At 45.1% G+C, this 25,902-nt stretch overlaps 1 protein-coding gene across 2 annotated transcripts in view; it reads right to left on the bottom strand.

Annotated features, from left to right (window-relative positions):
• PRDM6 (PR/SET domain 6) overlaps positions 1-25,902 on the bottom strand; it is a 127,295-nt gene that overhangs the window by 40,816 nt on the left and 60,577 nt on the right. For both annotated transcript variants that reach the window (XM_084780330.1, XM_084780329.1), the window contains exons 4-5: positions 14,682-14,809; positions 11,136-11,260 (exon numbers count right to left, since the gene is read on the bottom strand). In XM_084780330.1, the coding sequence (XP_084636456.1) occupies positions 11,136-11,260; positions 14,682-14,809 (253 nt within the window). The remainder of the gene's footprint in view (positions 1-11,135; positions 11,261-14,681; positions 14,810-25,902) is intronic.

The following is a 25,902-nucleotide window of genomic DNA, read 5'->3' on the forward strand; positions in this document are numbered from 1 at the left end:
GTGTGGTGACTGAGATGGCCTAAATTCTAACTCCACTGTTTCCTAAGATTGTAGCTGAGGGGAAAGTTGCAACATCCAAACCTAGGATGTAGTTCTTGGGAAAATACGAAGTGATCACTCCGAGGACTGAGTGACATAATCCATCAATGGCAGTGGAGCTCTGGGGGCTGGGGGTGGGGTGGGGGGCGGGAAGGGGGGCTGGTCTTCTCATCTTGCAGCCTCCTCCTAGGAAGTTCAGGTGTGATATCAAAGAGTTTATCATGAGGCCTGGTGTCAACAAGCAGTCACCATTCTTTTGGTTGTAAGAAGAGATGAGAGAGCCGGGCGTGGTGGCGCACGCCTTTAATCCCAGCACTCGGGAGGCAGAGGCAGGCGGATCGCTGTGAGTTCGAGGCCAGCCTGATCTACAGAGTGAGTCCTGGGCAGCCAAGGCTACACAGAGAGACACTGTCTCGAAAAAAATAAAAAAAGAAGAGACAAGATTAGAATAAGGGAGATGATCCTTGCTGTGTGGTAAAGAAGAAGACAAAGAAGACCTCTAAAACAAAAGATTTCTTTATGGGAGAAATCTAAATACCTGAAGATTGTTGTTATTTTTTTTATTTTAATTTTATTTTTGACAGGTTATCACCCAGTAACCTAGGCTGGCCTCAAACTCATGGTGATCTGCCTGCCTTGTTGGCCACACCCATGGCTAAGCTCCCTTCTCCACCTGAGCATCCTCAACACAGAAAGACAGCAGGAGAGGCGTGCGAAACCAGGAAGCTCTGTAAGGAGACAGGTGGATCACACATGTGGAGACAGGGTTGCTGTGACCAACAAATCTACCACAGGAAACAGAGCTTTATACGGTAACTGAAGCATCGCTCCTCTCATCCCAGGGAGGAAAGGCCCTGGAGTGTCATTCACCGGCTCCTCAGCAGCAGCTACAGAGGAGAAGTTCTAAAAACCAAATGGATCTCTCAGAAGGGCCTGACTATAGTTTTTAAAGTCCCCCAGGTGCCTCTGAGGTAAAGTCAGGGCTGGGAATCACTGATCTAAGCCAACCCTCTCTTATTACAAGTGGCAAGACACTAGCCCAGCAAGACGCAGCAACCTGTGTGGCATGACACAATAAGGAAGGACAGACCTAGGCGGCAAGCTCTGGCTTTCTGAGTTGCAGCAAATTTCACTTTTTGATTCATATCCATGCCGCTCTGCTCACTGGCTGTTTCAAACAGAGAAAGGCCACTTTATGGGCAGTACCATGCTTTGTGTGTATACAATATACATCAAACTATACATGACATGTGTGTGTGTGTGTGTGTGTGTGTGTGTGTGTGTGTGTGCCTGTGTTCAAGTTACATGTAGTCCATATTTCATATATAAAAGTCCTGCATCACTTGACCTTCTGAGGCAAAAGTTGTATAATCAATATGAAGTTTGTAGACTTTTTTTAAGCTTAAAATTTTTTTCTTCGTGTTACTTCTTAAGCAGACTCTAAAAGATAAAGGGAAATCCTTTGTCATTTTTAATAAAAAGTAAAAACAGGGGTGTTGTCAGAGGTTGATGTGGAGCCCATTTGTTTGGCACCGTCATCACTAGTCCAGGAAGGGTAAAGCACAGAGAAACCACAAGTCTCCAGGCAACAGCGAGCCCTTGCTGGCCAGCATACTCAGAAGGAACGCAGAGTGAGAAGATGGCACACAGCAGAGTGGCTAAGCCGACCCAAGCTTTTTAATGTTTTAAATCCTTAAGGACACACAATCTTTACATAGAAAGAAACAGATTCATGGGCTAATGGATTTTTGTGGGTGTGATAATCAATATCAAGTGAAACAAAACTATATGTCTAAAAGGTCTGCATGATAACCAGGGATGCGTGGGCCTGCATGAATATAGTAAAATGAACAGCATACGGACAGTACACATGAGGACAACTGGAGTAAAATTATCCTCCATGTTATTACTTCCTCTTTTGGATTCTGTAAAACAAACATAAGAGGCTCCCAGCTGTAGGCAACAACATGCGTTCTATTCTGTCCTACGTATGGTTCTCCATTGTGTTTATAGAGTAACTCAGTCTTCCTAAAAGAAACTGAGAAAATGATACACACACCCACACACACACACACACCCCCCCCCCACACACACACAGAAAGAGAGACAGGGGATCATGAAAACATCCCCCAAAGCGATCATAATTGAAGTCTAGCTGCTCTGTGGGGTCCTGCACACTTCCACAGAACCCTCAATGTAGAGATGCATGTATTGAAGGCAGAACAGGTTAGATAAGATGGTCCTGAATGCCAGCCTCACTGGCCACGCAGTGAAAAACCCTAGCTAAACAAGGGAACTTAGTAACCAGGAACAGGTTCCCTCTCCAGGGGCATCCAGGAGGGGCCATTCAGAGGAGGCCTGAAGACAGCTAAGTAACATAGCCAGAAACACAAGTGGCTTCTGCATTCAGGGACACTGAGCCAGAGTCTCCTTAGTTTATGAAGACAATGGTTAAGTGAAAGGGGGTGCAGTCTAAAGCTTGGGGGAATGGGGTCAAGGAAAAATACTGACTCATCACATCTGGATAGTTAAAACACTGAGGTGGAACTCACATCTGGACAGTTAAAACACTGGGGGCGTGGTGCAGAAAATTCAGGATCGACAAAACCAAGTGTTACTTTATCCCACCTGCAAAATATTTAATGAACATCCACTACATAGTGACTGGTGGGCATGTAGGAGGACAGGAAGGCCCACTGTCCTTCTCACTGTGACATGTTGACAGATAGGAAGCTACTACATTGCAGGCGTTCACTCAGCCTCACTCCTTAAGTTCCATTATTAATTGAACCATTACAGTTGTAAGGAACTGGTGTCCATGGTCAAGATTTCTGCCAACTTCAGAGAGTCCAACTATGAAAACATGCTCATTTTGGATGTGACAAAGTGCAGGACTGCAAGAAAGAAAGGATGCCAGGAGGTTGGCATCTGAGCTCTGATGGGACACGTGAGGGAGGGAGGAAGAGACGGCGGAGGGGGAACTATCACAGGCCTGTGTCCTGTGAAGGAGAAGCACTGAGAATGTGCCAGTGTGGCGAGACAGGGGACAGATGCCAGGCTTCACCTGACGCTGGAGAGGATGGCAGCTATTGCCAGCGCCAGCACCTATGGGACCTGGAAATGTACTGGCAGGCCAGTTAACACACTCAAGACCAGGAGTCTTTGTCTACTAAGTTCAGCTTAGTAAGGCTAAAGATCTTTGGGTCTTGGGCGGGTCTAATATCTTTGTTTAAGTTTCATTTTGGATTTGAGCCTGGGTCTCATTAGATAGTCCTGGCTGGCCTGGAATTTGTGATCATCCTGCCTCTGCCTCCTGAGTGCTGGGATTATAGCCATGTGCCACCATATGCAGCTGGATTCTAATTAAAGGGCAGAGTCTAGGAAGGTCACTCAGTTAGTAGAAAGCTTGCCTAGGATAACCAAATCCCAATGTTCAATCTACAAAAGCCCATTGACACTAGGAATAGTGACACAATTCTATATTCCCAGCACTGGGAGTTGAATGCAGGAGAATTCGAAGTTCAAGGTCATCCTCAGCTACATAGCAAGTTTGGACAGCTAGGCCTACGTGAGGCCCCTATCTGAAAATAAATTAATCAGTATGTGAGCGGGAGACTACGTGCGGCTTGTAGTATTCCATATTAAAGAGCTGGTTATTTAACAAAATGGTCACTGTGAGCCGAAAAGAGTTTCGAACCAGAGCTCAAGGAGACCAGATGTTTGCTTTCAGGGTGTCATCGCTGCATGTCGTTCGGTATATACCATATGCTGCTGGTGCGTGTGCAAAAGCAGAAAGGGGGCCATACATGGTGGCCATACACGCTTACAATCCTAGTTTCTCAGGAAGCTGAGGCAAGAAGACCAGAGGCTTTCTTGAAGAGACGAGAGGGGCAGAGAGGGAGAAGGTTAAGTAGAGGACATGAAAAACCAGAGAAAGAAAGGGAGAGTGCACTTAGATGCCCGAAAAGACAAATATATATTTCTGGAAAAATAGCTAAGAACTTGCCAACATCCCTCATTATCTCTTGTATGCCCACAGCACTTTCTAGACTTTGATCTAGGAGCCCAAACTATCTGTTGATAAAAACAAGTGGATAAACTGGAACAGTAAAATAAACAAATATGGAAGACTTCACTCTGGCTGTAATGACGCCAAATAGGCTGCTTCCATGGTACAACCCTGAGTGGACTGTGTCGCCCTGATCAGGAAGGTGGCAACAGAGGTGAGAACGCATGAGGAATACACACAACAGGTCCTGGTGATAAACTGTGAGGGTGACGCGTCAAGGTGTCTACAAAATGCTGTTGGATGGCTGGAAGTGGGCACTGTCAAACTGGGGGGTGGGGGGCAGTTTGTGGGAATGAGCATCATGGCTTTAGTCACACAACACACTGAGCGAGGAATGGGAGTGAAGATGTTGAGGAAACAACTGGACAGTTGAGGCCGTGAGTCACAGAAGTCTAGATCGAAAACACAGAACTCCCACAAAAGAAAATACAGACCCAGGAGTACCTGGAAAACAGACTCTGGGAGGGAAATTTGGAGATTGGTGTGGAGACCCCTTCTTAGCCTTTCCACTAAGGCCAAGCATGGATGTCTGTGGGGGAGAGGCCCACTGGGGAGTCTTCTGAGCGTGGACATGTGCTGAGGAGTGAGAAAACCAGGATGGGGGCAACTGAAGACCGAGAAGCTGTGGCGATTATCTTCAGTGTGGCCCTCTGTGGAAATAGCTAGACTTTTATGCCTCCACACCTGTCATTGCGTGTGGACAATAGTCCAGCTCAAGGTGGGCTACGGTCAAGGGGGCAGAGGGTCTCCTATGCTGATGTAGGTACTGAAAACGAGCCCATCTGAAAGATGTCTGTCCACCACCCCTCCCAGGTCCAAGAGCTAGGAGCGCGAGGGATGAACTGACGTAGCAAGATGGGCTAGAGTGGCGCACAACACTCCCAAGAGCCAATAAAGCAACCTCTGTCCAGCCTCCCCCTCCTCCTTTGTTCTCTTCTCAGAGAATACAGTTCCTGTGGGTTGCTACCTTTCTTAGGGACAAAAAGGTGTCCCTGTGGCCATTTCTTCTTTGTTTTTTGTTTTGTTTTGTTTTGCTTTTTTCTAGAACTCTACAGGATTTTCAACTTCTAGGAGAGAGATGGGGTGGGGGTTCGAGGGAGAGGGAGAGATGGGGAAGAGAGGGGGTTAGGGAGGGAGGGAGGGAGGGAGGGAGGGAGAGAGAGAGGGAGGGAGGGAGGAGTATACACACACGCATGTGCAGGTGGAAGCAAGAGGACAAACTTGGCTGTCATTCCTCAGGTACTGTCCACATTTTGTTTTCCACAGACGGGGGTCATTCATTGCCCTGGAGCTTGCTGATTCAGCCAGACCGGCTGGCCAGCAGGTCCCATGGGCCTACTTGTCTCTACCTCCCCAGTTCTGAGGTCATAAGTGGGTACCACCGTGCCCAGCTTTTTATGTGGCGTCCAGAGACCTAGCTCAGGTCCTCAAGTGTACAAGGCACTTGGGCCATCTCCCTGGCACTAGGCCAATTTTCACATCAGGTCCTTGACCCAGAGTTCTTATGTCTGCCAGGTAGGATGAAAATCAAGGCCCACACGTTTCTGCAGCTATAAGAAGGCATGTACTCTCTTTCACAGTATCCCAAGATGGACAGTTTCTTGACCTCTTGGCTTAGAGTCAACACTCTTCTAGTCTCCACTCAGACACAGGACACTACCTTCCTATATCTGGGCTTGTGTAAGGAGTCCAACCCCAGCATCTCTCTAGGTATGGGGGTAGGTACTCTGGCAACCTAAGGCCCCTCAGCCCAGAGTCTCTGCAGTAGCCTCCCCAAGGGGTGCCTTCACTGAGTTTTATGCTAATGAACCTTCTTCAGTCCTCCAAACCTCAGGTTGGGGACCTGGGTTTTTGCACACCATCACAACACCTCCTTTCTGGACTTGCACACACAGAGACAACTGTTGGATTGAATGGTATCCTAAAGGTCATATGGATAAAGGATTGAGCAGGGCGCTCTTTAGTCTGGATCCAGTTCCCTGTCGCTGGTAGAATGGTGAGGAGGAGAGGCCCTGTACAGAGGTGGTGGCCCTTTTTATTTGCTGTTCTTTGAAAAATCAAAAGAGGCAGGCCTCCTCAAGGCAGGTCTAATCCAGTGCAACTCCTGCACGGCCATCAAGCCTCACATTCTGCAACCTCAGCTTTATTTGTGGAGAAAGAGCAAGCAGTGGGAAGACTTGTTTAACATTTATTCCTAGGCTTTTTTTTTTTAATTTCCGCTGAAAAGAATATGAACACACTCGGGTCTTTACACTCTGCAGGAGCTAATCCCCCACTGGAGGCTTGGGGCAACCTCACTCCTTCTTGCGGATGTGATCTGTCGACGCAAGTGTTCCTTCAGGCTCTTTGAAATGCCCACAGTGGATAGAGGGGCTCCCTCCCTCCCTCTCTCTCTCTCTCTCTCTCTCTCTCTCTCTCTCTCTCTCTCTCTCTTTTGGGGGCACTCTTACATTCTTAAGTATAGTTTTGAAAAAGAAAACAACACCGGAATTGCTTCCAGAGCCCCAAATGCCTGTGTGGAGCACTGTCTCCTCTTTGAGTGCAGGCGGCTTTTGCTGGCATGTCCGGGCAGTGCGTGTACACAGTGGCCCCACTGCTACATGCCGCTGACAGAGGGGGGCACTTTCTAAGCCCCAGGTCCCACCGCACACGATCAACGGGAAGTGTGTACGCTGCGTGTTGAAAGAACCACGGGAAGAAAATGATACTTTTATAACTGAAAGTGCTTAATAAGTACTATTCCCTAACTAAAATCACATTTTCCTTGAATATCTTGGTCCAGTATTGATTTCATTAACAAAGGAAAATCTGCCTGAAATAATATTCAATCTCTTCTCATAACTGTGATAGGTCTCATTTCTATCTAGTGTGCGTGTGTATATGTGTGTGTGTGTGTGTGTGTGTGTGTGTGTGTGGTGTTTGTAGTATGTATGATGTGTGTATATATGTGTGTATGATGTTGTGAATGTGTGTGTGGTATGTGATGTGTATATATGGGGGTGTGTGCATGGGTATGTGTGTGTGGTATGTGGTATATGGTGTGTGTGTGTGTGTGTGTGTGTGTGTGTGTGTGTGTGGTGTATGGTGTGTGTGTATGGATGTGTATGGGTGTGCATGGGTGTCGGAGGACAACTTTCAGGAGTCAGCTTCTCTCCTTCCACCATGTCGGTCTTGGGATGCATGCAGAGATCCGTCGGGCTTGGTGGAGCCTTTACCTGCTGAGGCACCTCCTGCCCAACACATGCAGTCGGGTGCTTTACACACACAGCTCTATAAGGAAGTGCATTTGACTAGTGAGTCTTTGATCTCAAGAAGCTCTTTTTGAAACCTAGTTTATTTTGGTGGGGTGAAAATCATCTTGGCATTGCTGCTCCGTAGAGATGATTTTAAACTACTCAGGGTAAGGAAGGCCATATGTTAAGTTCCCTGCCGTGCCCCTTTACACATCTGCATGCCTGGGTACCATGAAGATTTTCTTAGCACAGAACAAGCCGTCGTCACCACAAAGCATCCCTAGACCATTCTGTGATCAAATGGGATGAGAATTGGTCTCAGGATTACAACTGAAGTCATATTTCTCCCCTCACCATCTGATGAAGCCTTCTGCTGGTTTCTTGAGTAGTCAACCCCATGACAGATAGATGGCTTTGAGATAGGAAGTGAAATAAAATCCCCATAACACCGTCAGTGGAAAGAGGCTTCGTCACCATCAAGCCTTTTAGACAATGACTATTAATATCCCTTTAAGCTTCCTTCAGTCCTTACTGGGAACTCCAAACGGAACCTGAAGGGGGCAACTTGGTTTTCCTACTGGAGCCAAAAACTGTACACCACTGTGGGCTTCAGGAGTGAAAAGGCATAACGTTCCCTGGCAGAGTTCGTGTAACATTCTAGCCAGCATCTTCGACAACACTTCCTCCAGGCACAACTGCAGGAGAAAGGGCTGAAGACAAACAGTGCGTTGATCCAGGAAGCACATTTCTAATGGCACTACAGCCCTGAATCTTAAAACAACTTTAGGTATACTTGGACCCCTCGCCATGTGAACGGACAGCAAAACGCCCTAACCTCCAACCCTAGTCACCCCCATGCCTGTAACAGCTTGTGAGGTGAAAGCAACGGGTGAGCATATGACTTCTAATCCAGAGATCCAAGTGGGCGTGGCAACTCCTACTCAGTCATCCCACGCTTTCCATATTTACTTCTACACTGAGGAAATAGTCGCCCCTTGGTCTAGAAGACTCAGACTCATCCTTGACACCTTTTACTTGGAACCTAAAATGCCAGAAAATGCTATTGGTCTTACCTTCAAAATATGCCCAGTGTTCAATTACTTGTCACCACCTCCCGCACTTCCATGTTGGTCTAAACCACCATCATTTCCCCCCTGGTTTCTATAAGAGCCCCTGACCTCACTGTTCATGTTGCGACCTACACTCAAAAGATAGAGCAACCCTACTACAACTTCAGTCAGACCTTGCTACTGCTGCAAACTCCATGCCAGGCCTGTCACCAAGCTCACGGAGTAAAAGCCAGGGTCCTCACAAGGATACCTGTCCCCTATCCACCCATACCTGACTTAGATTCTACTCTGTCACTCACTCCATCATACCGAAGCCAACTTCTCAGATGTTCTTCCGTGTGCAAGGGACATTTCCGTCAGGAGACCTCTGGGGGTTAGTTAACTGTCTGTAATGCGCTCCTCTAGAGTAATGCACCTCACTGTCACACCTCCTTATTCCGGCCACCCAGCTTGCCAGAAGTAGCTCCTTCAAATCATTCCCTGAATCAGCAGTCCCAACCTCCTAGCATACTTGTCCTTTTTCTGCATTAGTCGCTCCACAACACATGACCAACAACGTGACCAACGTTTAATTATGTATTTACAGCATCCTGTCCCTCGACAAAAGCTCCGCAAGTGTAGGATTTCTTACCTGTTTTTCCCCCACCTCCAGCATTTTCAGTTCCTAGCAAAGACATTGGCCCACAGTAGGTGATTGACAAATAAGAACTAATGACTGTTTGAACTATCATCATCTGTATACCAGACTTCTAGGCCCTCGTGTGCTTGCACCTACACGTTTCTCAACACACAACATGGCAACTCCTGAGTATGGAAGCGGGTTGTATTCAAGGAGGAAAGAACGAAGCTCACAAGATTTCCAAAACCCCTTTGGCTTAAACTCAACATGTTAGGTGCTGAGTGCATGTCAGGGTCCTGGACATGGAAAGTCCATGCCAATAGCCCGGGTGCTCTTCTAGTTCTTGCTGTGAGGGAGGTGGACATGGTGTCATCCTGGAGAAGGAAGAACATAGTGGCCTCCATGCTTGTGTCTGCTCTGATGCCAGGCACACTACTGTTGCAGTTAAATTACCAGCATGACCTAACAATGCTTATTACCTGGCCTACAATTATTATTACAGCAGTATTTTCTAACCTACTAGCAATCGATCAAGCCACAGGCACCTGTTATATTTTTAAATAGCCTCAGGCAGGGAAGATATTAATCCCCTAAACTATTTCCCATATTGGGGCAGGTGTGAGATACCTGACCCAGTCCCATGCCATCTGCTTCTAATAATTTCTATCAAGCTATCCCCTGCACCCATAATCCCAAATACTTGCTGATGTTCCTCATCTGGGCCAAATCTCCATCCACGCCAGCCATGTGCTTCTCTTCCACCTAATGCATGGCGGCCTTCCTTCTTCTTCTCTCCTCCAATCTCCCTTCTTTTCAAGATTCTCTCTGTCTCCCCAAGCCCAGGAACCTTAGCCACGCCTATCCCATTTGCCCCGCCCAGGTGTGATGGCCTTTAATTGGTCAAACAGGTTAGGCTCTTAGGCAAAGTGGGTCACAGAGGCAGCAAGCAGTAATTAGCATCAAAATACATCAGGCCAACCTCCAGCACACTACCATGTCTAACAGGGAGACTGTCCTCATTGAAGGCAGACACTCTAACAAGGGTTTCACAGCAGAAAGGACGCGCTCTCCAGGGGGAAATAGAGCAAGTGAGAAGGCCCAGATACATGTCTTCATTTGAGCTTGGTTTGAATTAGGGCAGAAGAGAAAAGTTGATAGCAGTGCGTCTGTTTTACAAGGGAATTAATGACAGCAGGGATCAGCATTGTGAGGAATAATAGCAGCACTCAGGGCATTTGTGGAAGGAGTGTGGGACAGAGAGCGGAGATGCGAGCAGGAAAAGACCGCTTCTTCCAAGACGAAGCTTTCCACCTATTGACAAATCCATCTGTGGTCTCGGTTTCTTTCTTGTAGCATATCAAATTATCATTTCACAGATGAGTCTGTTTAATGACAAGGAAGCACAGCATCACCGAAGCTAAGAGTTCTTCTCCCCGGTGCACTCTGGGATTGCTTACATCTGCCCCAAAGATGAACATCACCTTAACCGTTTCCCAAGCATCAGTGACAACTTGAAATAAGGTCAAGAAGAAACTTCTGCAAGTTCACATCAGCCTAAACACTCTATTATTGCTTTAAATGTAACAGTTGGCGTAATAACAGTGATAGAGGAAAGTTTTGTGGTTCTACACGAGAAAATTTAGAGAGATGCCAATCCTATAGTCATATACCTATATATTTTGTACTTCCTCTAGTCTCCTGACTGTTAATTCACACTCAGTTGGCTGCAGAGGTGATAATAGTCTTTGTAACTTCTGTAGAGTAGGGCTTCAACAAGGCTGCCTCCCTTCAGAGCAGAAACCCTGGCATTTTCCCTCTTAAACTGGCAAAGCGCAGAAACAGACACACAGTAGGTACTCAGAGGAGACCAGCTGACTTCACTTTTTTTTCTCTCAACAATTCTTTAAAACTCTGGTAAAGGCTTTGAAACCATGAACAGGCAAGAGCTGCCTGGGAAGGGAAACCGTGGTAGAATGACACACGCATGTTTGCATTATGTATCACAGCAAACCACATTTTAGAAGTTTCAGAAAGCATTCGTTAAAAAAGTTATCTTTGAGACAGGTACATTTTTGTGTGAATTCAGAGCTAAAGTAGATTCTTACAGTTTTCATCCTGGGCAATGCATTGTAAAGGGATTCCAAAGAAAGACGTATAGCTGTCATTGTACCACACGAGAAGCTCGCTGCCCCTGGGGATATCTATACAGGCTCGGTAGAATATATTCGACCTATTTAAAAACAAAAGAAAACCCAGCTTAGTAAGGCGTAATGCTCCTATGTCCCACCACATTTTTATTGCCCACAAAGCATTCTGCCTGCCCAGCTCCACCTAAACAGTTTATAATAAATCTACACCCACCTTATTATCCCCGGCAATCGAGGAGAACCTGTAACTCAGTATGATAAACAACGTATAGTTTATTTCCACACAGTGTCCCTCCATAGAGGGCCCTAAAGAGACAGAAATATGGCCCAGGAGACAGTGGGAAAGGAAAAGTTCATTTTAAAAAAGTTCATCTCACACTAATAATAATAAAAAACAATCTTCCTGGTGGCAAATGGCTGAAGCACTGAGTGTTGCCCCAACCTCGTTGTAAATTAATACTATTGACTCCTTATTTGAAGAAAAAGCACTAAATGTACTCTGGCATCTTGGCATTGGAAGTCCCCAAATTCATAATAAAATGAAGTAGTTTGGGTGATATAAGGACTAAAAGAGCAAAAAGAAAAAAAAATCCTTCCTATCTGCTTCCTCTTTTTCCCCTAAAGTTTGATGTAGGAGAAAAGAAAGGCCCTCTTGTGTGAAATGGATGGAAATTCGATAAATACAAGAGAAGCACTTTACTTGAGCTGAAAGATTACACCCTGGATGATGGAGTGGGGGTACCAGGAAATAAACATCTTTTATAACTGCAGCTTTGGTGCCATTAAGAAAAATCTACAGATTTTTAAAAGAATGAGGGAGCTGAGGCTGGTTTCCTCAATGAAGGATTGTTACAAATATTAGCCTCAAGTTCCAGATAAAAGTGTTTAGGGTTGGTGGGCCTTAAATTTTGCCTCTCTGTAAGGAATTGGCTGCAACCGTGTAATTTGTTCCTTGTAGAACACTGCAGACATAAGGAGAATCTTTCTCCACATTTTTCATGGCAGTGAGATATGCACTTGTCAACATATTTTGTCACCACAAAGTGGCTCTTGGCAATAGGATCATAAAGATCAATAAAAAAGTGCAGATTCTCAATATTTTACTTACAGCTGCAAAAATTTCATTTATCTTGTTATGTTCCTTACTCACTGCCATTCTGTCTCGCGAGGGCAACCGCTAGCTAAGCAGAACGTTTTTCCCCAACATTCTATGAATATCTGACAAAAACTCCAGCCACTTGTCCAGCCCTTGCTGCCCTTCCTGCCTTGGCATCTCTCAGAGCTGTGCATTTTATTAATTCTTTCCACTGCTGCATTTTTAAAAAAAAAAAAAAAAATCAAAATTGGAACCGAGTTATAAATCACTGACATCTCCTAACTTGAGAAAAATTGAGCCTACTTTGTACTTCACCCTTGTAACATTTCATCTCTGGGTTCGCCTTCCCTTAATATAAACACAGCGCCCAGCAAATGAATGTGCTAAAACCAAATGACACACTTTGCCGCTGAAAGACCAGAACTGTTTTCAAGCAATGGGTGGTCTTCTGAGGCACAGCGTAGGCCAAAGGGGGGGGGATGTGTAAGCGTACACCGTGCCTTACAAGCACCCAGAGCTTCCAAAGCTTGCAGAAATCCCTGCATGTTGAAGCACATCAAAGGGAATTTTCCCTTTTCAGATAATATTTCCTTTGCTGACATGTATTTAGTATTGTGGTTGGATGACTCATAAAGATAGCTTCATGGCGTCCCAGCGCAGTTGAAGCAGAGCACATGCCAACAAACATTATTGTCAGCCTCAAAATAAAAACAAAGCGTTCAGCTAAGGGTCAATCAATCAAGGGCGCTTTGAAGAAAATTCCATTTAGATATTACGAATCATAACAGAATGAATTTAAACCAGCTGACTTTTTGTGAAGAGGACATTCATGTACAATAAAAATTAGGCTGGCTCTTCGGGGTCCAACTTTTCTATTTTCTTACTTTTGGGCCTGGTCACTAGTGATGGATGCCAGTTTTCTTAAATTGTGTTTTTGTAGCTCATTGTATAAAGATCTACAGTAATCCAAAACAGATCGGCTGAGAGAGCTCAGAGATTCAGCGCCCCCACGAAAAGAGAGTTGTAAAATCCACTTAATATTGACAGGTAGGTAATGACTTACTCATGCCCCTTTCCCCAAAGGGGTTTCTTTTCCCAAATTTAGAATTTGCCTCAAGAGCTCCCTTGGTATTTATTACAGTAGTGGACAAACTATCTCTTGCTGACTGGACAAACACAATCTTTGCAAATTGTGTAGCTCAGGGTTGTCTAGAAGCTTCCTGTCAGCAAAGGTGTGCTGCCATGTCTGCATCGGTATTACCAAATAGCCTGCTGCACTATTTCACCTAAACCATTACTTAATAAAACTGCATGAGAAACCCAGGCAATGAGTCAGATACTGCCCAAGGATGTTCTTTTTAGAACTGGAGACCTTCAGAGAGCAAGCCAGATTTGTGTACCCTTTAAGCTATAAAGAAAAAAAAAATTTTTTTTTTTAATTTTTAAAGGAAAATAAATAGCCCCAGGCTGAACTCCAAGTTGTCGAGCACAAGGCTCTTGGCTTTGATGTGTCTGTGATGCCCAATAAAGCTAAACAGTTGCTTCTGACTCTGAAGGGAACACGGCTGTTTATAACTGAGCCAGTCTATTTATAAGGCACATGTTTTCGAGGGATTCTGAGAGGAGAAGGCTTGGTGATGGGGCTTTTTCTTCTGTTTGATTTTTTTTCCTTCCTTCCTTTTCATCTTGATTCCAGCCTTCCTAAGGAACTGGGAGGTGGGGCTGGGTGGGTAGGGCTCAGCAGGTGCATTGAGAAGTGGAGGCATAGTGCTCGGAGGCCCCACCCCTGTGTGACTCTGGGAAGTGAGAATATGCCTCGCCTTGGCTCTGCTCATTCATCTTAGGAGACAGTAGTGGGCGGAGGTGGGGTGGGGTCTTCTGTTCTCTAACCTGAAACAACCCCATCACCTGGAACACAGCTGAGCTCACCGAAGGGCCAGACCCAGATGCTCAGGAACATTTTGGGAGCACAGGAGAGGTCACTGTGGCTCTGTCCCACTGCTGAGCTTGGCCGGCATTAGAAGAGTGGGTTCTTGGTTTTCCAGAGCTTTGTGCAAATGAAACTTATTATTTTTGAGAGGCAGACCGATGGAAGGAACAGATCTGAAACTGAGTCTCTAAACCCCCATTTATATGTGTGTGAGTTTCCATCTGCTATGGAGTAACCCCCAACTCAGTGGGAGCGCTAACCTCATTTGGGTCACCATGGACATTCAAGTTGTGATGTAAAATAACTTTTGACTGGCCCTGAAACGCTGCCATTAGGACGGAGGCAGTTTCAGAAAACCAGCAAAGAACAACAGATCTCTACAGAGGCCTATGGGATGTTTTCAACCACTTGCAGCAAGCCTGAGTTTGTACGTGCAAGCCAAGGGACTCGTCCAACAGTAAATCATGGTATACTTTACCTGTACTGAACTACCGTTAGATTCTGCTCTCCACAGTGCCTTGCACATCGGATATACCTCATCCAGCTCGACTTACTAGGCTCCCCACCATCAATAAAGTGCTGAAGTGTCCCATCTTGGTCATATATCTAGAGAAGAGGTCAGAAGGTCAAGTAGTTAGAACGAATCATCGGCAGTCATCTTCCCTGTTTCCCTTGGCATCTTTCCATGTCAGCTGCAGGGATTCGTGGTCCTTGGGTCTGCCAGTGCCTACTAATGGCTGTGGAAACTCAGCAAGGGTAACAGGAAAATAGTTTTTGGTGAGGCAAAGTAGGTCACGCTTTTTCTTATCAAGCCAATCTTCCCTGTGTTAGACATAGTTGTGGTGTCTCAAGGATGTTACCATATTTCCCAAAGACTATTTAACCTATTTTGACAGGCTAGTCTTAAATAATGAGCTGCCGGATAAACAAAGCAAGCTGAAAGGAGAGGCCACACTGACGTGATTGGAACAAGCACATAAAAGGCCCTCGGTCTCCACCATGTAACTGTTCAGAAGCAACTGAGGAAGGCAGTCACTGTCCGTCCGCTGAGCTGGGAAGCCCCCAGAAAAAAAAAAGGGAGCTGGGAAGTTGTAGAACTGGAGAGGACTGGTAAAGGCAGACTCTGGGATGAAATAAAGGAACTGTCCCCTCACAGGAGATGTCGGTCTCTGGAGCCCTTAAGGGAGGAGTCATCGCAGAGCATCCCCAGAATAAGAGGGAAACAGCTATCTTGTATGGAGTTTATATTTCTCAACCAAGCTCACGCTCATCGTTAGTGCCTCAACCCTAGCAGAATCCTCAAGACAGGAAAAAGAAAAGAAAATCTACTCCAAACCAGGCAATAAGCACAGAACAAACAAACGTACAAAAAATCCTTATGCGAGCAACTTGCTAGACACATGGTAAATGCTGAAAGTGGACACACGTGTGCCCCTCTAGAAACCACACTGTGTGACCTGGTGTCCAGGAGCTGGAGATGAGGCAGCTACATACCCAATAGCAATTCTCTAAGGTTTCCCCAGATGCTGAGGCAGCCAGGAGGCACAAGGAAATTCAAAAGTTTCTTGGGGGTCTGGAGAGAGAGTTGAATGTGCTTCCTGCGGGAACGTGATGGCTCAGGTTCAAATCCCCAGCACCCACGTAGAAAAGCTGGGCATGGTTGCACATACTTGCAATGCTACCACTGGGAAGGCAAAGACTAGCAAGGTGGATTGGTGGAGCTTGGTGGCATATCAGCTTGCCCCAGTGATAAGTGCCAGGTTCCAGTGAGAGACCCTGTATCACCAAACTAGGTAGATGGCTCCTGAACGACACCTGAGGTTAACCTCTGGCTTCCACACCCACACATAATCATAGATATACAGATACACACACACACACACACACACACACACACACACACAGAGGCACGCACGCAAGCACACACACACATACACACACACAGAGCTTCTTAGGAGTACAGACTTTAGAAGGACTATGGCAGAACGAAGTATATTTTGAAGAGTCAGTACAGCCTCCTGGGAGCTGCTAAGGGGTCCCCCAGAGCATCCTGAGAAACCACACCTCTTTTTCTGAGACCTCTCACTTTTCCTCTCCCAAATAAGCATGCATAATAAATCTTCCAGAGAAAACCTCACTGTATGACCATTCATATAAATTCTACTTCTATTCCAAAGGTCCCTAGGCTTTGTGTCACACTCTCCTTTACCTTCGCCTGTCATTTTAAACCGTCTGATTACTCCTTCTGCCCTTCTTGCTGCTCTGGCTCCCCCATCAACCTTTCCACTACCCCCACCAAAAAAAGACAAACATTGATCTAATAAAGACAATTGCCTGGCAAATTTAGGGCTCATACCCATACCAAGACAACCATAGCTGATAATCCACTCAACCCGAAAGGAATGCAAAGGTCCCTCCCTGGACTGTGTTACAGTTGAGGTAAGTACTTCTTCCAATTCCTTGCTTTGGGATAACAGTGGCAAAAGGAAACATGTTATATGGCAAATCCATCTGCTGCTGCCCAGCAAGCTAAAGGCAGGCATCACATAGATTAAACTAATTGTTTTGGTTGGTGTTTCATGGGTTGTTGTTTTCTTTCTTTCTTGTTAAGACAGTCAGTCAAGCAACATTCAAAACTCCCACCCCCGAGACTGCTGTCAACAACCAGAGAGACTGAACAAAATTATCCTGTCCCCTCAACACCACGATTGATAGTTAATGGAATAAAATGTTTTGACGAAATAGTTTTACCCTTTCCCTACAAAGACATCTTGTGTAAAGGCTGCTGGCAATAATTACTACAAAGTGTCAGAAGAAGAGTGTGCAACATTCCTCCTTAGTGCTCTGAGCCAAGATCCTCAGCAGCAAGTGACACCTAACACTGCAGGTAGCAGGGCCTAGCCTGCATGTGAGCTCAGCTGGACACCAACTGCTCACAGGTCTATCCTGAAATGAGTGGAAACGGATGTCCTGCTATAAATGTGTTTGGGCGTTATTTATCTCCCTAAATAAATGTGTCCACAAAGAAACCCACAGTCTTTGCCTCCTACTTGCCTTAAAGAAAAAGTGATCATCCTTTGTCAGGAAGTATACTCTAAAGCAGCATGTGGCATGAGGCTAGGCCTTCCCGCTTCAGCCAGTGCTGATTGTAATGTTTCACATAAAACTGGGATGGTCCCACACCCCTTTGTCAGTCTCATACCTACATGCCTCGGGTTGAAGAAACTCATCTGGCCTTCACTCTGCTCTCGGTCTTCAATGGGCAGCCACCACTAGATCCATGCAATTTCTCTCCTAATGATTTCTCTCCTAATGCTACCCTTAACCCCTCTCTCCACTGTTAACACTGTAGCTCAAATGAACTTCCTTTTTCGCTAGAAATGAGGCAAGAGCCACTTGACCCACCTTCCTTACAGGATCTAAGATATTAGCTAAACTGTAGCCAGCGTGATCCTTCAGACACAGATCTGACAATACCCCTGGGCACAGCACCTATGGGAGTAGTGGGGACAGGAAGGAAAAAAAAAAAAAAAACCTCACAAATCTCACAAATGTTATGCATTTCAGGCCATACAAGACATGTGGGATTTTCTCAAGGAGATGTCATGACCAGCATTTCCTGCTCTGGTTATTCACTCTGAGCTCTTTGTGGTCCGCGCTGTTAAGAGTCAACCTTTAAATGCAGCCTTTCTTGTAAGAGCCACAGTGAACTAGAAACATTTGATGCCTGTGTTCTGCCCTTCATATAAAGAGCAGAAAATGGGGGGAGGGATGTGCAAGTGTTGAGTGCTAAGCAGAAACGTAAGTCATCCTCAAAAGCTGCAGGTACCCATATGCACGTTCTTTTTTTTAAAATATAGTTTATTAATTTATTCATATTACATCTCAATTGTTATCCCATCCCTTGTATCCTCCCATTCCTCTCTCCCTCCCATTTTCCCCTTACTCCCCTCCCCTATGACTGTGACTGAGGGGGACCTCCTCCCCCTGTATATGCTCATAGGGTATCAGGTCTCTTCTTGGTAGCCTGCTATCCTTCCTCTGAGTGCCACCAGGTCTCCCCCTCCAGGGGACGTGGTCACGTTCTTATTCACCATCATCAGTTAGCGTCATGAATATTTAAGAAGAGCTGGGTTAAGAAGCGAAACCTGCATGTAGCCTATCTCCCAGACAGCAGCAGTCCTTCTCGAGGCAGAAAGAAGCTAGAAGGAACTCTAAACGAGATGCACCCACGGCGTCAGCCCAGAGTAGCAGCTACAGTTACAAGCACAGGAAGTTGTTCTTGGAGGGTGAACTGGCAGCCATATTTGTGGGACATTGACATGAAATTTTAAGTTGGATACCCGATGGGCCCCCGAAACTCAAGGAATTTAGGAGATGAACTATGCCAAGACCTAGAATTACTGGGTTTTATTATGTATCTTTCAAAACATTTAAATAAGCAGGAATATACTTCTTAAAAAATTGCTCAGAATGCTTAGACAACTCCCTCAGGATCTGTGAAGATGTTGGAAAGGTCAGAGGTTGTTAGTTCATTCAAGGGTGAGCAACATGGCAAGAGTCGGGTAACTTTAGATTAAGGGAAAGATTCATTCTGCAAAAAAATTTTGCATGGCACAATTTTGCCAGAAATGGTGCAAGAAATGATGAGTGTTTTAATATGTTCTCTATTTTTTTTCTCTAAAACTTTCAAGGTGGGAGAACTTCATGAGAAGAAACATGATGAGCCCAGGCCAGGCGTCGGGAGGGTAAATTCTGTAATGGAGCCTCTGAACGGTAGAACGGATCGTTTACTGTTTGCTGTGTGAAAGCCAGTTCCCCTGTTGCCAAAGTGGACTGTACCAGGACACAACCACACTGGAGGACACTTGACAATACCGCAATGAATCTGAGAATGGTGATAGCCTATGGTCTAGCAATAATCTAGGAAATTATCCCACTGAAATTCTGCTGGATCTGGGAGATGGTTTCAAAGGAATTCACTTGGAATAGCAAAGAACTAGAAAGAGTGGAAATATCTTACCATTGGAAGAATAAGTTGTCTTATCTACCCAAAAGCATTTGTTTAATTCATTTAGAATTAATGAATTAGACCTGATTGTATTAGGATTAGAATATTAAAAACATAATATTGACTGAGAAAAAGCAAAGGCATTATACTACCATTTGTTAAAATACACAAAGTAACTAAGTAGTGTACGCTATGGTAGTAAATATCTAGAAAGCATACATTAATATGCACAGCAAAACTGAATACCCTCCTTGAAGAAGGAGCCTTCAGGAGATAAACGCAATGGAGAGAAAAAAAATGGGATTGCACTTTTCCTTAAAGGCTTCATTTCTTTGAAAAAAAAAAAATCTGACACAAATGCAGACAAATGTTGGTAGTTGACCAGTGTTTTGGGTTAATAAGTGGATATCTGCACTGTGACGCTTTTTCTTCCTTCCCCCTCTTTTCTGTTTTTATCCTTCACATTAGACCCAAAGGCTCCCACTCACTAAACACCAGCTCTCTATCACTCAGTTCCAACCCTAGATTCTGCTTTGCTTTCTGATCAAAGAAAGAAAAATATAAATAGAACATAGGAACCAGTGCCATTTCTTTGTGTTTTCAGTGTGTGTGTGTGTGTGTGTGTGTGTGTGTGTGTGTGTGTGTGTTGTTAAGACAAAGAGACTGCCTGTTGCTGGAGGTCAGGAGCTCATCTGTGCACCCTCCTGGGAAGATGCTTGCAGTATGTATCTCCGTTATCAGCCTCTGATTTCCTTTGTGATTGCTGCTGCTATTTTAAAACTATTGCTTCTGGTCTGTGCCTCTCTTCTATCTTGTACCAACAGGAGTAGCAAGATAAGTAACGGGAGAGCTAATTGTTACTTTAAAAGGGAGATCTTAAGCTTTCAATTCCACCATATCAGCTGCCTGATATGCCATACACGTGGCTAAAAGAAAGAGCACACAAATTCTCTCAGTTCAAATCATGTGGTGGCATTGGCTGAAAACCTCCATGAGAAAGGTATTGAGTCACCTTCTCTTTCATGCTAATATTCTTCTAGGACAAAACTCCAAACGAGAAGGAGTAGGCCGTACGGTGGTGCCGGGCTTTAATGACTGCTGGTCAGTGGCTTGACTACAGCTTAGCCACTTGTGAGTGCTGCCAGCTTGTGTTAGCTACAATGACGAGCAGAGGGTCAGCCAAGCAACTGATCCATTTTATCATTAATAGGAAGACACCACCTCCCGACTGACAGAAATCTGAATGAACAGAGTAAAGCAAGGCTTGCAAATGAGCCACGGACAACTTGCCAAATGTTTTTAAAAACTTTTTAACTGTGGTCTAGCTTGATTTTCTTTTCTTTTCTTTCTTTCTTTCTTTCTTTCTTTCTTTTTTTTTTTTTTTTTTTAAGACATGGTTTCACTGTGTAGCCTTGGTTGTCCTGGACTCACTATATAGACCAGGCTGGCCTTGAACTCACAGTGATCCACCTGCCTGTGCCTCCCGAGTGCTGGGGTTAAAGGCGTGTGCTACCATGCCTTCAACTTCTGTTGAAAACTCACAAGGCAAGCCCCTAATTTTGCTGAGGAAAAGTGACCCCTCCAGTCTTCCTAATCCCCAGTACCTCTTAATTGCTCTTACTTCACAAGATGCTCCCAGTGATGTCCCTGTTTGGCCTCCTTGTGCACTTATTGGCAACCACAGCTACAGGGGAGTCAGCGCTATCAGTGCAAATTGTCCGCTGTAGGCAGGAGACGTTGACAGAACCTTGAAGTCACAGCCTAAAAACACTGCAAACATCTGTCACTTCTGTACCACATAGAAGCCTTCATCTTTCCAGAGGAAGGAGGAACGTGCCTCACAACACACACAGACACAGACACACACATACACACACACACACACACACACACACAAATGCATGCAAGCACACACGTGCACACACCAGTTTTATCAACACAGGTTTTATGTGAATAATCACTTGTCTTGTAACACGGTGATGCATGCCTACAACCACAGCACTTGGGAGGGTGAAGCAGGAACACAGCAAGGTTAGTGTGAGTGACATTGTGAGACTCTGACTTAAAGAAAGAAGGAAAGGGGAAAGGAGGGAGGGAGGGAGGGAGGAAGGGATGGGAGGAATGGGGAAGGGAGAGAGGAAGGGAGTTCAGAGAAGTATTAAAATGCCACTGAAAAAGCAATGGAGTTGCCCTGGTTGAAGGAGGACTTAGTTCCCTGACACCAATCCTGGGACACCTGTAGGAGTCTTGTATTGACTGGGCGGGGAAGGGGCACTGTCAGGGAGCAAGGACACCATTTCCTGTGAAGATAAGGCCTCCAGGAAGATTTAAGTAATTCTGCCAGAACGCTGAGCACCCTGGCTAACTCTAAAGACAGGAAAGTCAGCACCCATCTGTTCCAACCTGGTCAGCTGAGACAAAAGGAACCAAGGTCTTCCAAAGCTAGTGGCTTAAGCACTGTGACGTGCTGGGCAGGGACAAGCCATCTGATAGGCCTCCCTTTCCCGCACCTGCCCTGTGCTGAGGCTGCCTCCTCTTTAATTCTGGCAGTGCCTGGAAGAGGCCCAACAGCTTTGCACGGGAAACCTGAATTGCAGCTTAGACAAGGATTTGTTCCTCTCAATACATGAGTGACTGAGTTTGTTCTCATAAGGAATAAACGTAGTCTCTAAAGTTGTACAGCAAGGGTTAACAGGTTTTCACGGAGTGGAGAGACAGTTCTAGATCAGCGGTTCTCAACCGTCCTAATACTGAGACCCTTTCATACAGTTCCTCATGTTGTGGTGAACCCCAACCATAAATTATTCCGTTGCTGCTTCATGACTGCAATTTTGCTACTATTATGAATCATAATGTAATTATCTGTGTTTTCTGATGGTCTTAGGCGACCCCTGTGGAAAGGACCTTCGACCACCAAAGGGGTTGTGACCCTCAGTTTGAGAAACGCTGTTCTAGATTTTTATCTCTTTTTCCCAGCCTTGCCCTATCTCCTCATGGAGGCCCTGGACCCTGGCATTTGGTTGTTGGGTTGGGTTGGGTGGGGGCAGCTCTCACCAAACAGCTGAGGTGAGATAATATACTTTGTACTCAAGCATTTGACACTGGCCCCATACATGGGAGGACCTCTACGCTCACAGGAAGTACAGATTTGTAAAGACCTTGTATCTTATTCAAGGGCTCAGAAGAAATTACTCCAAAATGCGAAGAAACTGGATGGAAAAGTCCTAACTCAGGCTATGAAAGTGAATCTTACCTTCAATATACAGTCGGCAGAGGCGCTCTTACATGTTACAGGTAAAAATACATAATAAGAGCCAGTGTCATGATCACAGGGCCTAGGGGTGTCACCACGACAAGTGTGAGTTACAGTTGTGTCTCCATCCTGAGTGGTGATGTGACATCGGCAGTTGTTCAGCCTCTCAATGAAGCTGAGAACTGCGGTGGGGTGGGTGATCACAATAAGGCCCCTACACCAAGGACCAAGAGGAAAATCAAATTAGCATCTGTGTGTAAAGCCTCGGCATCCAGGGACTGGTCAGCGAGCATTAGTTATCCTTAGGCCAACACTATAATTAGATGGGAAATGGCTGCCCAGGACAAATTTAGTAACCTACCAGTGAGCAGCAGTGGTAATATATGAGCACCAGGCTGATGTCTAGTTCACTGGCAGATCTATATTGACATATATCCCTAAGGTGACAAGACCAAACGTTCATCAAAGGATGAAATGTATTTCATCATTTAAAAATTTTAAGCCATACACACTTTTCACTCACTAAAAAGAATAAGGAGATGATTTAGGAAGTCAAAGGGGTAGAAAAGTCAGGCACTTGTTTATATTGGATCTTTCAGGTGAGACTATTTAAAAATAAAAGTATAAGAGGCTGAAGAGATGGCTCGGCAGTTAAGCGCACTGGCTGCCCTTGCAGAGAACACAGGTTCCATTCCCAGCACCCACAAAGCAGCTCACAACTGTCTCTTCAGTTCTAGGCCCAGGGAATCTGGTGCCCTCTTCTGGCCTCTGCGGGCATTGCATAATGCTCTTGCAGACAAAACACCCATACACATAAAATAATTATTAGCGTAAAAAGTAAAAGTACATACGACAAAGAAAAATATTACACTAGTGTAACTACTATATACAAGTTTTACTTCAGGCCTCTACCTTATTTTCCTAAATTTAATTATTTTAAGCTTGACACTATCCCTTGATATTCACACAGACACTGGCATCTTCAAGAACATTCCTGGGACATACTTGAAACTAACAGGTATTGATCACAAATGTTTTAATTAGTGGTGGGTTTGGGAGTCAGATATCTCCCTCCCTGTACATCAGCTACAAGGCAGGATAACTGATCACTGATATATTGATCACAGGAAGTCCCAGAGCTGTAGTCTATCTCTCCAGGAACTCGTCCTGGTCAAGGTAAGCCGCATTCCATGCGATCAAACAGACCATGTGTAAGTTTCAGCCCAGACCTCAAATGCACAAGGATTTGGCAGAGCTCTCCACTCTGAGAAAGTCACCAGGAACCTCACAGTGTGGCTCCTCATCTCCTGTGTGTTCATGCGTGCTATTTCCCTCTCTAACCATCCTCATGTGGGAGGAGGGTCATATATGCACACGCGTGTACACCAGAGGTCAAAGGAGATTGTTGGGCAACTCTCCTCTACCACTCTGCCTGTTACTTTGAGATGAGGTCTCTCCCTGAACCGGCAACTCATATTGTTTCGGCAAGACAGGAAATCAGAACGTCCAAGTGAGTCTAGTCTCTGCCCCCCCCCCCCATCAATTCTGGGGTTCCAAATAACCACAGAACGAGGCCCAGCTTGTAACATGGGTGTGCCTCATGTTTGTGTACCAAGCAGTTATAACCACTGAGCCATCTCTCCAGCCTACCTCCTGGGTTTTAAACTTTTCCAATCAAGCTATAATGACACATAAGAAGAGAATCATAGAGATTGAGCCCCTATAACCTAAAAACCCAAAAACCCTTCCAAGATGTAAAACATCTTAGCATTGTGTTAACACTTCAAGGTGTTTCAGATTTCAGAGCATTTTAAATGTCAGCTATTGGACTATTGGCTTAGGGATGCTCCACTAGGGATCCTGTGTAAACAGTCCCCAAATACAACTCCTGGCTCCAACATTTCAGAAAAGGGAAACCAACCCACTCCTCTGAAATGAGTGAAGACACCCTCACCTCCATGTAGACTAAGAGGAACACGGTCAGTCACCAAGTCATACATCTTACAGCATTTTAGTCTCCAAACACTCTACCAGGATAATTTGATCCTTACATCTCATACATGAGGGGAGTCTGGGGTATTAATCAGTTTTACAGATAATGAATCTTGGAAGTTGTCCTCTGACCTTCACGTGTTCTGTGACACACACACACTCCTGCGAACACACACACACACACACACACACACACACACACACACACACATACCACATACACAGAGTTTTTTTTTAAGTTAAAAAATAATCTCATGCTTAAGAAAGATGCATCACTCACCCACAGCCTTGTGGTTCATAGAAAGCCACTGTGTTATTACCCTTTTTTAATAAAAAATCATATTCTACTTGTCCCATCAGGGGAAAACAGCAAGGCTTTTCCTTTAAAAGCATCAAAAGTTTTCCCAATGAGGGTCATAACTATGTTCGCAATGATTAATAATGCCATTTATCAAACAAATCCCTATTTTCAGAGCAAACGTCAATTTAGTGAAAATTACTTAATCTGTTAGTAAAATTTACACAACCAGAAACCACGGAATAGATGAAGACATAAATCCCTAGTCCTGTGTAAAACCACTCTCCTTCCACTGGCAGTGAGCCAGAACAGCCAGTGACATTGGTGGGGGGAGGTGGGGGGGGTAGACAAGACAGGGGACCGAGGGCCCCTAATCCACAATACAAGCTTCCACACTAAACGCCAGCCAGTGAGCTAATACTGTCTGTGCTCAGCTGGATTTTCTCTCTCGACTTTGTAATTCTGTGTTTTTATCATTATTCTTCCTCCCCACTTCTTCCATTACAATTAACATTTATTCCTTGTTGTTTCTAATAGGCAACACACTCCCCCACTTTGTTTTGAAATATTCCGGAATGTCTGGAATGCCAAGATTCTCAGACGAGATTTCAAAGGTCAAGTAATAAATGCTCCCATAAAGTAAATGAGTAATGATTATACACGCGGTGGCTGTATTTTCAGTAATGCTGGTAGAAAGCTATATACTGTACTTTGTCAATCCACATTCATCACGTCCCAGAAATATTAGAAAATCATTACAGGTTTATGTTGAGTTTGCAGATAATACTAACATATAAGTCAAGACTGAAATATGGTAATCAGAAAAACAGTTGAAAAGTGTCGATGAACTGTAAAACACGGGCGGTGGCACCGGCAAAGCCTTCATCAGAGACCCGCGGTGAGAGGAGATGCAAGTGGGTATTTTGGTCACAATATGGGTCAGTTGCTGCTAAGTGTCACTTAGCAGAGGAGGAGATGGTGCCTCCGAGGATTAGGATGGGACACCGGCGATTGCCTGGGAACCCTCAGCATTTGGTGACTTCCACTTATCTCTGAGGACAGTGGTAGCCTGCCACCCATCAATCTACAGTCTTCCTCGGACATCCCCCTGTCTGCTGATCAGAGCGGGACTTTGGGGATTCGGG

This window comes from Acomys minous (genome assembly GCF_964271855.1).
Source record: "Acomys minous genome assembly, chromosome: 4".
Classification (NCBI taxonomy): domain Eukaryota; kingdom Metazoa; phylum Chordata; class Mammalia; order Rodentia; family Muridae; genus Acomys; species Acomys minous.